We start from the raw sequence: 15,899 nt of genomic DNA, 5'->3' as shown, positions 1-15,899 counted from the left end.
GCACATTACTAAGCAAGGCATCTTTAAAAAAGCAAACTTAAAAAAAAAAAATAATAAATTAAAAGCACTATTTAGCAATTTTATATTTCATGTTTTAAAGCTGATAATTGCTCAATATTTTTTATCTAATAATAAAAAATTGCATAGAAATCTTGCATTTCATATCATATACCAGGGTGAGGAACCTATCTCCTTAAATTTTATCAAGCAGATTGAATTTTTCAATAAAAATTTTGACACATTACAGCATTTTTTTTTTGGCTACTATTTCATTTTACTGAGGGTACATAATTATGATAAATTAGAAAAATGGTTTTTAACGTTAGTATTATTAGAAATTTATAAATATAGTTTTAAATAACTCAAATTATATATATATTTCAGTAATTCACTAGGTACTATTGAAAAAAATATAAATTTATATATAAACCTTAAAATTTTGCTCTACAACGTTTTTGGTCCAGCTGCAGAAATTATTGTGGCATTTTGAGTGCAAAAAGGTTCCTCACTCCACAGATCTCATATGTTGAGCTACGACATGGACAATGTTTACTTATTTTTCAGGTAATAGGGAAGGATAATTGACACCAAGTTGGAATGGGATACTTTTGCTGTAGTTATGTAAAAATATTCCAACTGAAATATGTGCCCCCTCCCCCCATTACACACCCCTTTTTTACTGAACTCCTCAAAAGGAGGTAAACATTGACAAAGTCATATAGCTCAACTAGCGAAAGCTGCACTATATATGCATTCAGGCAAAGTTTTAATCAAAATTTAAAAATCACCAATCCTGGCAGACTTTACAATTTGGAAACGTTAAAAATTAAAAGATTTCTGTTTCCTATCAGGTAGCGAATAGTTTAAAATAAAGTTTTTTATAAATAAGCTTCCAGATTTAGCTCTGAGCATGAGGCACGATTAAAATCTCAATATAAATGGAAGAGCATTTTAAAACTTGTGCTCATTCAACATGATAAAATATATGCAATAAAATCCATCAGAAATGCTAAGAAAAAATAAATCTGCAGTCAGCAAATTCTCATCACTATGGAAACTCAAAAAAAACCTGTATGTCTCGGGCAGTTTCATCATCAAACAGGTTGTTCTCGTATGATGGGATTGTCGTAGCCAGGATGAGCATTGCTGTAAGTGTCTCCGGATGGACTTCCGCCTTCCTTCAAGTTGGGACAGTAGCCTTTGGCACGTCTTAGTTCTTGAGCGATGATAATCTCGTTGGTGATGAAATTTTCATGGCGAATCTTCTCCCTCAACTTCTTTGGGACATCAGGTATAATCCAACGTGTGAGGGTGGTAACCAATTGGATTAAATTCTAGAAAACATAATTGGGACATATGAAAGACTTTTGAGGAAAAAATTACGTGTAGAATCTAATAAACAATTACAGTGAAACTTCAATAAGTCGAAGTTGCAGGGAATGCCAAAAAAATTCGAGATATCAAAAATTCTTCTCATCGAATTTGAAAACAAAACTGTAGAATATGATATATAAAATACCACCACTGACAACCATTAAATTTATAATATGAGCAAAAAAGTGATAGAATACAATATCGAAGATAATATATCGTCGCTTCAAAGCACCAGTAGGATATTTTACAGTTATTCCTGGGATTAGTGACCGTTGGTCTGAAATGACAATATATACTTAACCTAATCAATGTATAATATGATGCTATGAATTCTAGAGTTTGAACAGGTTGGAAAACAAATTTATAATTTTATGTTAGGTATAACCATTATTTAACAGGGAAAAAACACATTAAAAAAAATATTCTGTTATCAAACATTGGTTTCAGCAGAAATTTGTCCTTTCGCTAAATAGTCCTTGGATACTCTTAAAAGCATCAAAGCGGGAGGAAAAGCATCAAAGAGAAAGCACCACCAATTGAAACATTACAATCGAATAAATTCAACTATTTTTGGTAGCTTAAAATTTTAATTATTCTATTAGTCTACAGTCGAGTCCGGACTTACGCGAGGGATGCGTTCCAAGACTCTTTGTGTAAGTTGAAATTTCGCGTTGTGGAAAAATATATGCATAAAAATTTTTTAAAGCATACCAAATACTTTTAGGCACTTATAAATACCCCTCAAACTGCTCTAAAGCATTCCTTAACCATTACAGTTTCTTCCATAAAGAACTGAACTTTTACTGTATTTAAAAAATAAAAAACTGTTATTCAACATGAAATACTTAAGATGCACAAAATGAATGACCAATGGGAATAAAAGATATAAAATAAAACAACACGGTACACATTGCATGCAGTAAAATTAAAAAGACGCACAAAATAGTACTGTACAGTAGATACAGTAGCAATATTTACGTGTTAAAAAATGAGGATACTAGTGATGATTTATGCTCCAAGATCGGATCGTTATTCTTATCTAATATATTTTTAAATACGCTTCACCTTTTATTTAAAACGTTTCAATTTGTGGCTACATCTCTACCTGATCTTTTTATTAATCCACAATGTAAAAGCGTGCGTATCTTCCATTTTCATATTTTTTACTTTGCTAGACTGCTCTGCAAGCTTCAATATTGAAACTAAGTTCTAAACTTTTGAGGACATCTTTTAGTTTTGACTTTAAATTGTACATATGGAAGATTCACTCATACTTATTGTTGCACTACCTTCGACGTTTTGTAATTTTTCAAGCATATCGAGAATCTCAGCCTTTTTAAATTTTTTTATCCGAAACTTTCTTTTTCTTCAAATTTTCAAACTTTAGATAAAGGTGACACTAAGGTGCCATTATGGTTATTTGATGCACTAGACTAGTTTGACGTGGGAACTTTGGCTGTCAGTGATGCTCAAAGGGACATAATAATATTCACGAAATCAATATTTAGTAGCCAATAATGAAGCTGATATTTCCTTCTAAAAAAATTCATGTTGTGGGCGAAAAATTCGCGTTAGCTCTAAAAGTCGTTAGTCGAGAGAAATTCGCGTTATAGCTATTTCGCTTAAGTCGGATCGCGTTGTAGCGGGAGTCGACTGTATTTTAAAGTTCAATTTTTATCGTTCAGGAATCAATGAAACGGAAAAACAAACATTAGGTTTAAAACGAAAGAAAAAAGTGAAGTCATGGAAAAACCAGCCCCTTTGTAGAATGCCGCAAAATCCCAAAAATAGTCCATAACCCTCATTTTCCCGATTTCACTAAAAGTGGAATTATTCCATTATCCCAAATATACGCACTCCTCTCTGTCAGTTTTAAGTCCCATTTCCCATTTTCGGGCTGTCATTAATCAAAGTCTTGGTTTTCCCCATGAGCAGGTTTTCTTTTTTATGGAAAGAAATTAAGCAAACAATAATTCGAAAAAAAAAGAACTTGAAAAAATATGTGCTAATAATCGACTTCAGAGATTTATTTGATAAACTTTGTCTGGACGCCTTTTGATGCAAGGCAAAGGAGACTATTTCTTACTTTTTGATCATACTTTTTTGGAAGAAGAAAAAAAAGAAAAGATTTCGACTTATACAGGGGTCGAAGTAGTCCTATATTTCCTATATTTTCAAAAAAAGCATCAAAATCGTCCTATAATTCCTATATTTTTCAAAAATTTCCTATATTCCCTTTTTATACCATATATATCTTTTGAAAATAACGGTAAATAAACTTTCTGACATCGGATTTTTCGCTGAAAGTACGTGCCCAAACGAATTTCAAATTAAAAAACTCAACTGACTAAATTCTGCAACAGGCATCTTCTCTCATTGGCTACAGCAATGTGACGTCACTCTATAGTGGGTGGAGTTTCGAGAACTAATGCTGAAGTTGTTTTAGAATTTTACATTTGGGGGGGGGGGGGGGGGGGGCGGCAACAGCCGTTTGTTTTGTTTTCCATCATGGTTTTCGTTGGTATATTTTTGTGATCGGTGCATTTTCTGATCGGAATGATCTAATTTTCTTTTTGCAATCTTTTCTTTTTGTGGAATTTTGGGATCGTGGAATGGTTAGTTCCTTATGATGTTAAAACGTAGTTTCATTGTAATGAGTGGAATTATAATGGCGAAATCGCATCGCTTAACAAAATTTCGTGTGGAGTTGTTGAACCAGGAGGACATTAATTCTACAAATTTGGGTGCATGGTGCACTAAAGAAAAAGATGATTTTACTGCTTTTTGCCATTTTTGCAACTGTTCAGTGCCCATAAGCAATAGTGGATTTTCGCAATTAAGGCAGCATTCTAAAACATTCAAGCATAAAGAAAACTCTGAAAAACGTCAGAATCATCCTTCTCAAGCTCTGTTTGTTCTTAATACAAGTGGTAAAAGGTTCAGTTTAGATATAAAATCTAAGAGCAGTGGAATTAGTACTTGGGTCATGAGTGAGGAAGAAAAAAATAAAAATTATCTTTGTTCAAATTTTGTTTAGTTATTTAGTCTATAAAGTACACTTTTTTCAAAAATTATTCTTTTAACTACAGGAAAGTCATTATAGATGTAAGGTATTGTGTTTGAGGTTTTTTTAAAACAAAATGATTGATAAGAATAACTGAATAATATATGATATGTATTATTTCTTTTTTCATAGCAAAATTATTCATATAATGTGCCCTATATTTGTCCTATATTTTTTGTGGAAAATGTCCTATATGTGACAAGTCGGTCACTTCTACCCCTGCTTATAGAATTACGTTAACAAGGAAACTTTGATGACAGTCAAGAAATAAAATTACCGAATATTTCCAATCAACAAAACTTATTGAAAATAAATAACATTAATTCTCCATTCAGTTAGACGGAATTCACTTTGGCTAATCGAAGTTTTTGACTCATTGAAGTTCGACTTACCGAAGTTTCACTTTATATCGCACAGGTAGAATAAAAGGTTACATCTATAATAATAATCTACTTAGAGTTTCTGAACCTTTTCTTTCCTCCCGGGTAAGTAGAAATTTGAACAAATTTTATGGATTGGTGAGCTTTTTTATTAATTAAAGGAATTTTGTAGGGAATTATAGAACTATTGTTTTTAGATCGTAATTCTGACTTCCCTGCAACAAAATTTAAAGGTAATGATATTACTTTTATTATACATTTGGCGAATCTGTGAGAAAATTCACAGGAAATTATGAAAAATCAAAATAAAAAATGCAGAAGTTTTTCATTTATATATATTTTTATTTTGCTAATTTTTATTACTATTGTTTTTATATTAGTATTATTTTGAACAAGGCAAAGTTTCTTTTTTTTAACACAACAGTTCCTTAAAAATAGAAAATATTTATTATGAATCTTCGCAATCACCTCTTTTGGTGTATCTGCAACACTAATAGTCATCATTATTTAAATTTTGTCTAACTACATCATATCAGCAGTATGATTTTTTTTGGCACACATCCTAAGAATTTAGTCTGCAAAAGCCTTTAACACTTTGCATGCATCTGGTTTTTCCACATCCAGGCTGCTTTTCCGTGTGCAAGCGAAAGAACACATACATTCTTTTCACTGCACAATCTATCTTAAAACCTCTAAAAGAACCCAATTATTTTCATTTCAACTATTTATCAAGTTTTGTTATAAAGTAAAAAAAAAATAAATAAATAAAATAAAATATCAGCCTATTAACTCAAAAGACTTATCACATTTTAAGTGAATAAATATGTATAAAAATAAAGTTTTTTTTTTTTTTTGACATTAAAAGAATTTGAGAGTAGACATTTTTTCTACCTTATTGTTGTTAAAAATTTAAAGCAAAAATGCACTTTTATGCACAACATTGGTTTTCATTTGTTGATGCAGAAAACCAAATATGCAACAGTATCAAATTAGTAGTTTATTATTGAAAGCAAAGAAATGTCTACAACTGTTTTTTGAAGTGATACGAAGCATGAAAATATCAACTCACTTGAAATATCAGGACAAATGCAAATCGTACAGCCAGTAAATGCCAATATTCTTTACTGTACTCATATTTATCAGTAAAAGAAGGTGGATTGCGATGATCTCGATACCTGTAATGCAAAATTTAAAAGTGTTTGAATGCTTAAAGCATGTTAAGCACAAAAAATGATATTACAGAATTAAATTAAGATTATTAATTATTACAGAATTAATCAATGCTATTTATGCCCATACTTTGTTTGAAATTGAAAACAGTTCCATTATAAGAACAATAATTTTATGTTCCACAATGTATCCCACAAATTGAGATAAATAACATATCTCTAAATACTGTGCTGAATGTGTGCATTTTTGTGATTTGAACAGAGCCTCCACTCCTTAGTTATTCGCAACACCAATAAACTATAGGGGGCGCTGCAGTCACTGTCTAATGGCAGATGAAAAAGGTAAAACAAACAAATGCCGTAACTTATAACTTGCTTTGACGCTTAGCGAATGACAGTCATTTTTCATCGTGTTTGTGGGAAGCTTTCTTTCCTATTGTTCTTAAATTACATTACACCCAGGGGTGATTGTGAGTTCATCAAAAAATACCTGAAAGTTTCAAAGCCAGAACGGGGGGGGGGGGGGGGAGAGGTAATCTTTGGCCCCTATTACTTAAGTACACCTTTGCCATAGTATTAAATAGTTCTGAGTCAAAATAGTGTGTGTACATTTGATTAAATTTTTAATGGGTTACAAAGTTACTTTTGAGCCGGTGTTATACAAAATTATCTTGACATTTGTCCATCTTAAGGGATAGGTGTCCATCTTAAGGCTCTTGCAGGTATATTTGATGAGTATTATAAAATTAAAAGAAATTGCGGAGGTAGGGAGATGAAAGCACAAAAAAAAAAAAAAACATAATTCCGGTATTTTCGGACATAAAAATACCGGAAATACGTTCGAAAATACCGAAAATTCGGTAAAATACCGAAACACAATCACCCCTGATTACACCACAAACTGTCTGAAGCCTGTAATTTACCCCAAAGAAAACACGTGGAATGGAATGTTTTACCTTTTTCTTTAGTGTTATTAATCACCGCAAGTACCGTATTCGAGCTCTGGAGTTGTGAATAGTCTTTGTGGAACTTTGTTTCAAAAATCTGCATCCCTGTTCTAGGAGATGTTAATCTTGAAATGCCACTCACTGGACTTCTGTCGTTAATGACGCATCAATAACCAATTTATAGAGCGGTTATTTTTAGTTTTGATTTACAGAAGAAACAATTGTTTTAAGCCTGGTTAAAAAGTGGGATAATTTTCACTACAGCACTAGATAGCAAACAGGTGTTGGCAGATGTAAGAAAAATTTCCCACCATCTGCAATGAGATAATGAATAATTTCTCTGAAATCATTTTAGATATAGAGTAAAAGATAAGAGAACATATTTTTCATAAAAAGCGGTAAGTCAGAGCATAGTACTAAGCAGGGCCGCAGAATCGGAGAGAAACCGACCAACTCTGGGAATTTTAAAGCCATCTACTCCGACTCTTTTATCCTTAAATTAGTCCGACTCCACAAATACAGGCAGAGTTGTAGACTTTGGGAGAAGATGATTGACTGTGACTCCTAGAGGTTTAAACCTTCGACTCCTTTACCTCAAAATCAGTTCAATTTGGACTTGGCAGCCCTGGTACTAAGGACCATAACATAAGACATTTATTGAACATGCTCTGATAATTTTTTACAAGAATCAGTGCTGGATTCAGAAAGAAGCAAGCCAGGCCTTTTCCCCAGGTGGAAAATCATTCCCTTTCCATTTTCTTCATCTTTGAAACTCGATATAAAAACTTGAAAGAATATGAGTATGGGCAGCAGTTTTATGATTTGCACTGGCTCGAAAAAATCCGAGGATCCAGCAAGCACTGACCAGGATTTGTCAGTTATTTTTCAACATGACAAGTAATGAGAAAAAATCATACAAAGAGACCAATCTTTGGCTTGAGTAGTTTCAGAGTTTTGTCTAGTTGTTAAAGAAATAAGGTGAAATCATGATAGAAAAAGTATTTAATACAAAAAAACAAAGACACACTAGTGTCAGAAAACAGGTTGCTGTTAGTCAGACTTGTCATTTGGCATTTTTCCAAAGGGGAAAGGGGGATCAAAGGGTAGACGCTTGATGCATATTATACTGAAAAACAACAAAACCGCACCCACATATTGTCGCCTCAGAACAACAGTAGGATTTCTTTCTATTGTTTCTGGAATTAGATGTCCTATGTTTGCTCCGAGGCAACAATACGTGGAAATGCATTGATTTCTCAAAGCCAGGAGGGGTCAATTGCCCCTCCCGACCGCACTAAACGACAAGCCGACCGAAAGCAAAGAATACTGTAAATGTATTTCAATGTTGCACTAACCTGCAAATATCAACATCAACAACTTCTTTTGTACCTGGCAGTACATAAGGCTGTGGTTGCTCGGGAAAATCGGTCGTGTTGAAGTAGGACAGACTATAATCAACGAATCCATGCAGTGTTTGGTTGTTGGAGACAGAGAAGCGGTAGACGATGCGAGGGATCATGTCAGAGGTGAAAGCTATGATGACTCCCTAGTATGAAAGGTGAAATGTGAGATAAAACGTTAGGATTGACACATTTACTTTTGTGTGATAAACATATTATCATAAAGTTAAAGTTTCAGAAATAACTACTGTAAACTCCCAATTATCCACGGAATAGGGTGACACAGTAACCACGGATAAGCAAAAATGGCGGATATCCCGAAAAATAGGTAAAAAACGATACTTCATGTATACAACTGATAAAAAATATTAATAACACTCACACATACATTTAAATTATAACTGAAAACATCGCTAGATTGCACCTACTAACATGATGTGTGCTTTGGGGTTGCAACAAATATTTTTTTCAATGCAGAAAAATGAGCGAAAGAATGAAAAGGTTTGAGAAATTTCAACAATCCTATGTTTTTAAATGATATAGGTCAAAATTTTGAATCGATGAACCAATTCATAAGTAAATGAAGCATATATATTTATATAAGTAAGTAAATAAATAGATAGAATTTGAAACTATAAACAATCACAAACAACCATGTTTACAGCTATTCAGGTTCAACACAGGATTGTTTGAGTTGTTGCATTAAAGCTACTTTTGTTTAGTCACCAATTTTCAAAAGTAAAAATATCTGTTGAAATCATTGAATTTATAAATCTTACATTCATCCATGATATGGAAATTACCATGCAATTTCCCTATTTCGGGTATGTAGATTACATAACATCAATGATCAGTATGTTTTTTTATGTGCTGTCCAATTCCAAATCTCTATTGGTGATTTTTTTTTCTTTTTTTGTTACTTTACTAGTCATTTTTCATATAAAGTGAATCAACATTTCTTTTTACTTTCTTCTATATCTAATATATAGAAGAAAGTATTGGATTCAAACGTTTTGAGGTGTGCTGAGTCCATTTCGACTATTTTTGGAAAATGTCTGTCTGTCTGTGTGTGTGTATGTATGTGTGTGTGTGTGTGTGTGTGTGTGTGTGTGTGTGTATGTGTGTCACGTCTGTGTGTGACCAGTTTTTTGTGGCCGCTCTACAGCAAAAACTATCGCATGAAATTGACCGAAATTTGGTACACATATGTGCCCCTATGTGAACTTGTGCCCATTAGTTTTTGGCGCGAATTCCTCCAAGGGGGGTGGAGCAATGGGGCGTTTTTTGAGTTACGCATGCTTGCTATTCCTCAGGAAGTAACTGGCGGAATCAAACAAAATTTGGTCCATATGTTGCCCCTAACAGGAGCAGGTGCTGATTCAATTTTGGTGTCAATAGCTCAAACGGGGGTTGAGTTATAGAACGTTTTTTATCGTCAATTGTGACTGCTGTATCTCAAGAAATAACGAACGGAATCAAACAAAATTTTTTTGACAAGTAGCCCTTAGTGGATATAAGAGCTGATTTTATTTTGGTGTCAACAGCTAAAAGGGGGGGTAGCGCAATCGCTCGTTCTTTTTTTCCATTGTGAGTGCCCTATCTCAAGAAGTAATGCTACGTTCTGGTTGAAATTTGGAATATATGTGAATCCATACGTAAACAGGCTTTGGTTCAATTTTGACGCCGATCGCTCCAAGAGGTGTTGATTTTTTTTTTTTTTTTTTTTTTTGCGAATAAAAATTTTTTTTTATTAATGCAACAATAAGAAAGATAAATCGTAATAGATTGTCGTCTGCGTATTTCTCGTGATTTTAATTGTATGGAAATGATCGGAAATATTATCTCAATGATTTAAAATTTTTAACTGTTGCCATCTTATGTTTGTTAATAAATAAAATATTTGTAAATAATTGAAGTAAGGCTTTTAAAGTAACTTTCAATTTTCGCTCTTTGTTTTGTTATTACAAAAATTCAGACATTGGGATGGTCGTCAAGTTTTTGCATGTGTAATTTTGTTTTTGTTGGGAATATTGCTTCCTCGTCAAGCATGAGGAGGGATCAGAAAAAGGAAAAATATAGAAGAAAGTTTCGTGATGGCCACAACATACTAGTTTCCTACTATACTTGTGACCAGTGCCGGATCTCGGGGAAGCAAGCTGAGGGCCCTTGCCAAAGATGACAAATTCAGCCTATTTCTTCAGTTTCTTTTGTTGAAACTCAATATAAAACTTGAAGGAAAATGGGTAAGGGTGGCAATTTCAGGATTTGCTACGGCTTGGAAAAATCACAGATCCAACAGTACAAACATGCAGGGCACACACTAGGGATTTTAAATTGTTAGCTAACAAGTTAGCCAAAATTTTAAAGTTTTAGCCAAATTCTAAAAGTTTCAGCTAAATTCGAAAAGTGTTAGTCAAAGACTTCATTTTTCTAAATTTTAATTGTGAATTATTAGTATTATTTCAAAACTTCAATCAGAAAACAAAGTACCGTATTTTCGGGTGTAAGCAGGGTAAGTCCCCCAGAGCCTTTGGTCAGGAAAACTGAGATGGGCACAGTAGACCTTGGCTCTCATGGTCTAGCATGCCATTGGGTTTGGTTTATAATTCAGCAATAAATTACAAGAGCTTTCACTACATGCTTTATTGAATTAATACTATTAGCATGATGTATATTATATATATTAATGGTTATGACATATTCCAAAAAGAAGTTACGATGCAAAATACAGTTGGCTCTCTGTTTAACGACGCTCTATTTAACAACAGCTTTTCACGGTCCCAGATGGTCCACTATAGTTGTGATATAGTAATCAAATATATTTTCATCAATTCATGTTTTTATTTCCGGTGTTCGCATTTTCTGTAATTTAATGGCGTCTTTTCTGAGTTTTGGCGGCCATGTTTTGCCTCCTTCTTCCCGTGATGTGTTGTTCTCCCGCCTTTTTCGCTCATTGGCTGTAGGCGTGGTCACGGTTCGGTGATGTCATTTTCCCGCGTTCCCATTCGCAACGCTAAGTGACGTCGTGCATGAATATCAGGTTTCCATGCGACTGCATGGTTTTTTTTGCTGGGATGTTTCTGATTTTCCTGAGGAGTCCATGGCTAGTTTTGATAGGAGGGAGACCTGTGTTTCCGAAGTCGCAATGGGTGGACGTGAGTGTAACGATCTGAAGAGTATGGAAGGAATTATCAATCCCTCTCCATCTGCCTTTTCCAAGCTAATTTCGGGAAGATAAATATTCTCCATGAGGAGAGGTCATGTCTGACTGAAATGATGTGGGTGTAGCCCCAATAATGATGTATTTTTAAACCAGAGAGCAAAAACAAAAAAAAGAAATGGCGATGTCGCCATGATTTTCAATATTCTGCTCGTACCGGCACATCCGCTGAAGTGAATGATGATGTTATTCTTTACAATTGGAATTTAACCACTTTTCCAGACAATAGTGTTAAAAGTATTCTATTTAAAAACGCTTTCTACTTAAGGACGATTTTTTGTGGTCCCTTGAAAGTTGTTCAACAGAGAGCTAACTGTATATCCGAGTTTGATTTATAATGACACGAAATTGCAGAACAAATAACTCTTTCCAAGTTCAATAAGCAGTAAATGAGTAACAATAAGGTTTTAAAAATACTTTTGTTAATGTATTTTAAAATATTAGAGTACATTACTAAGCTAATAGATTAGAGTGACCTTATTTCAATTAAAACTGGTTTGAAACCTAAGATATCTTTTAAATAAAACATAAAAAAACATAACTACAGTACTTAGCAAGTGTCATGATTTCTGAAATCTGGATTAGTAAAATCTGCATATTTCACTAATTTTCGATTGCAAGGGTGCCCCATTGACAAATTGAACTCAAAATTTCGCCGAATGATAAAAATTTTAGCCGAATAGGTTATTTATCTCCTGTGAGTCGCCATACCTCAAATTGTGCCGCTCTTATCCAAAGGCAGAATTCAGCAAAAAAAAAAAAACTGCCTTTTGCAATTAAAGATAGAAATTAGTGGATTTTCCCACTGAATTCTGCTAGTCTAGTCATTATAGATGTTTTCCAGCATAAAGTCATAGTCACTTTCTAAATATACAACAACTATTTAACGTTGGATTTGTCGATTTATTTTTAAACAAAAATTGCCATCTAAGTTTCGTTGATCTATGCAAGAGAAATCAAGATTGACGAACGACAGAATCGGAAAAAAATGGGCAGAGACCATGAGCTCTGACACCATAGACTCTTTAAACACCATACGAGTATCACTAATTTTTTTTCCGGGGGGGGGGGGGGTACATTTTCAAACACAACTTTAAAACATCTTTAAAACCTTACATTAAAAATCATCTTTGAAAGCTATTTCAGATTCTATATGAAATAATCTATAAGCAAATTTTTATTTTTAACCAGATTCAAATGACCATTATTATTTATGAGGGACAAATTTTAATTACTCACATTTGTTAAGACTGCTAACTTTCCAATGGAGTCCAAAATTCGATACCATATACCTACAACAAGAAACATTCTTATAAAATCTATATAAATAAAACAGAAAATACATATGTATGTACTCTATACCAACAATTTACATCAGATCTCGACAAAATTTGGCAGGGAGGTACTTGGGTACCTGAGAAGGAACATTGTGGGGGGGGGGGGAAGGACACCAAAAAGTACAGAACAGTTCAAATTAATTTTAAGACTGAACACTGGAATTAAATGGCTTTTTCTACCAAAATAATTAAAAAATTCTCCTAATTTCAGTCTCATTCTAAAGCCTGCAAAAAATACATCTTTAGAAGATTTAATTCTCCTAGATTTCAAAACCACCAAAGCTGTAAAATCACCAGGAGAAAAGTTAAAAGCATTTTTAAGTAAGGAAAAATCAATTTTAAATTGGGACTCCCAAAAACTAGTTCTGCATCCGGCCAGGCAGTTACCCACACAGAAACTAAGAAATGGAGCAAAAATTCAGTGCAATCATCTCCAAGAACAGCATTATTTTGTTAATCAACAACCTAATGGTGCTGACTGAAAGTCAAGAAGAACAGATCAATCTGTAAAGTGCAGAAAAGGAAATATTCCTTTTTTTGAAAACAAGAAAGAAAAATCAGCTCACAACCCTTATACAGGTTTAATTGTGTGCCAATAAAATAGCTATGGCTTAGTAAACTATCAAGACATTTTTTAAACAGCATAGACACTAAGAGTTAAAAGCAGTTGCAAGAAGGTATAACATAGAACTACATAGAGTGTTACATCTAAGTTTTGGGTGCAGTTTAAGAGGGCAGAAAGGCATTCAATATTCAAAAGTTTTTCTTGAACATCTCCCTACTTTTAGCATATAGCTTTTGAATTGCCACACAGCATCAGAGAAGTTATCGGCTCTTCCCAAGCCAGGTTTCAAAGATAGGTATAAAAGACAGTGACCCTAAACACTAGACCACAAAAAATACATATTACACTCCAGCAACAAAAGTGAAAAAAAAAAAGTATTAGAGAAAAATCAAGGTTTTATGCAATAGTAGTTTTAAATGATTTAGTCTCAAATATTACAATAAGCACAAAAAATTATGATGTGATGTTCATTTGTTAGTTTTTTTTTTTTTTTTTTTTGTCTTTTAAATCAGTAATGCATACTTAATAGTTTGAAAATTTTTCTAAATTATGAAATTTTTATGCCTGTATCACTATTTATTATATCATTTTTACATCACTACGTACCAGTTACGAGCAATCTTTGCACGAGTTTTGTAGCAAGAGCATTAAATTTTTATTTAAAATATAACTTTTGATTGACTTTACATATGAACAAAGCATGAAAAACAAGTGAACAAGTAACTAACAAAAAAACCATGTGTAATACAGAATCAGGTGTTACACAGTTACAAGTACCAGTGCAGCAGCACATTGTGTACAAACATTTATGACAATTTCTGCAGGCCTGATGGTAGGCGAGATGCATTTATTGTTATTATAGCATATACAAAAAACTTAAAGCAAAAGAGAAAAAAAGCCTTAGCTTTTATAGTTCTGAAATAAGAGAATTAACTCACCAATGTTTTGCACCCTTACTCCCACAGGTCGTCTGTAAGAGCACACTAATTTTCGAGCATCCAGCCGAATTTCTAAAATATTGTTGAGCAAGGCAAATAGTGGGGCTAGTGGAAAAGCAGCAACGAAGATGGTCACAAATCCAAATTGTAAAACTAAAAATAAAAGTATACATTGAAATTATTAGAAAATATTTATTAGTTCTCGATCATAACTAATTTCTATCACAGAACTACAGTGAAGCAAAGCTTATACGTTTTTGAAGGGACCGTATGAAAAAGTGTATAAATGAAAAAACGTATAATAGGTGTACGTTAATGTGTATTAGAATCTGCAGGGACCAATTTAAAAAACGTGTAATTGATAAAAACGTATAAAAGATAAACGTATAAACGGTGTTTCACTGTATATATAGATGTTAGATTCTCTAAAAGAAATTAAGGAAAATGTTGTGAAACATACGACTCTTTTATAATTTCAAAGATTAATAATTCATAAACTGAAACTTAACCACATAATTAATTTTGAAATAATATATTAAGCAAGATGACAGTTCCATAAGACTGAGGGACTAATGTATGTTGCTAGCACTATTGGTCCAGTGAGACTATCTATATATGGGTCATTCTTCAAAAAGTATAACTTTTCTGTTACACGCTTTTCACAATAAAACCTTTAAGGAATAATTCATCTAACAATGCTTTTTAATTTCATCAAAAATACATCTATTTAAACCTGGCAACAATTTTTCAATGATAATTTTTATTTTGGCATATTTCTGGTTCACAACATGTGAATTCTCACCTTCGTGCCAGGTCACACCTTGTGTGACTGTTTATGTTACTTAATAACTTGTTTAATTAAATGTACACACTTATTTTTTAATTACTCCTTTCACAAGTGTCTCAAACACTAATTGTTTAAGTATATTTATTTTTTTAATGTTGTGTTTTAGTTCGCTTTAGTAGGACAAGGAGTCATGTCACACAATTAATTCTCACCTCCGTTACCTAAACACAAAATGCCATTCCTCATTAACACGTGGCAGTAATGACATCAAATTTTATTTTCCGTGATACAAGAAAGCCCCCTTGTTTATTTTTAGCCATAGTTGAAGTTGTAAGATTTTTGTCGAAAAACAAAAGGAGATAGATTTTGTTTCAAAAACTTAGTATAGTTATTCTGATTTCTCACCTCCATGAACTTGAATTTCAGAGATGTAAATTAATGTAAAAAAAGAAGTGAACATGTGGATGTAAATTCATGTAAAAAAAGAAGTGAACATGTTTTCATATGCTTAACATGTGCAGATTGTAGCAATGAAGAAAAACAATTTCTCCCTGAAAAATATATCTATATGGCCTATATTAATGGAAAATTCTTCACCTCCGTGACAGACCTTATCAATGTCATTATTTCTGAGGTGAAAATAAATGATGGAGAGGAAATACATCAATAATAGGCATTCTACTAAAATTATAAATTGCCAGTATATCCTCAAATTTAC

At 33.0% G+C, this 15,899-nt stretch overlaps 1 protein-coding gene across 1 annotated transcript in view; it reads right to left on the bottom strand.

Moving 5' to 3' along the window:
• Nucleotides 1-452: 452 nt before the first annotated feature.
• The window catches only part of LOC129221878 (anoctamin-5-like), a 74,760-nt gene continuing 59,313 nt past the window's right edge, over nucleotides 453-15,899 (bottom strand). Inside the window, exons 22-26 of the mRNA XM_054856246.1 lie at nucleotides 14,395-14,547; nucleotides 12,794-12,846; nucleotides 8,290-8,480; nucleotides 5,888-5,993; nucleotides 453-1,334 (exon numbers count right to left, since the gene is read on the bottom strand). Of these exons, the coding sequence (XP_054712221.1) occupies nucleotides 1,095-1,334; nucleotides 5,888-5,993; nucleotides 8,290-8,480; nucleotides 12,794-12,846; nucleotides 14,395-14,547 (743 nt within the window). The 3' untranslated portion in view covers nucleotides 453-1,094. The remainder of the gene's footprint in view (nucleotides 1,335-5,887; nucleotides 5,994-8,289; nucleotides 8,481-12,793; nucleotides 12,847-14,394; nucleotides 14,548-15,899) is intronic.

This window comes from Uloborus diversus, chromosome 5, assembly GCF_026930045.1.
Source record: "Uloborus diversus isolate 005 chromosome 5, Udiv.v.3.1, whole genome shotgun sequence".
Taxonomy (NCBI): Eukaryota; Metazoa; Arthropoda; class Arachnida; order Araneae; family Uloboridae; genus Uloborus; species Uloborus diversus.
Note: the sequence above shows the minus strand (reverse complement) of the source record. Positions and strands in the feature narration are given on the sequence as shown.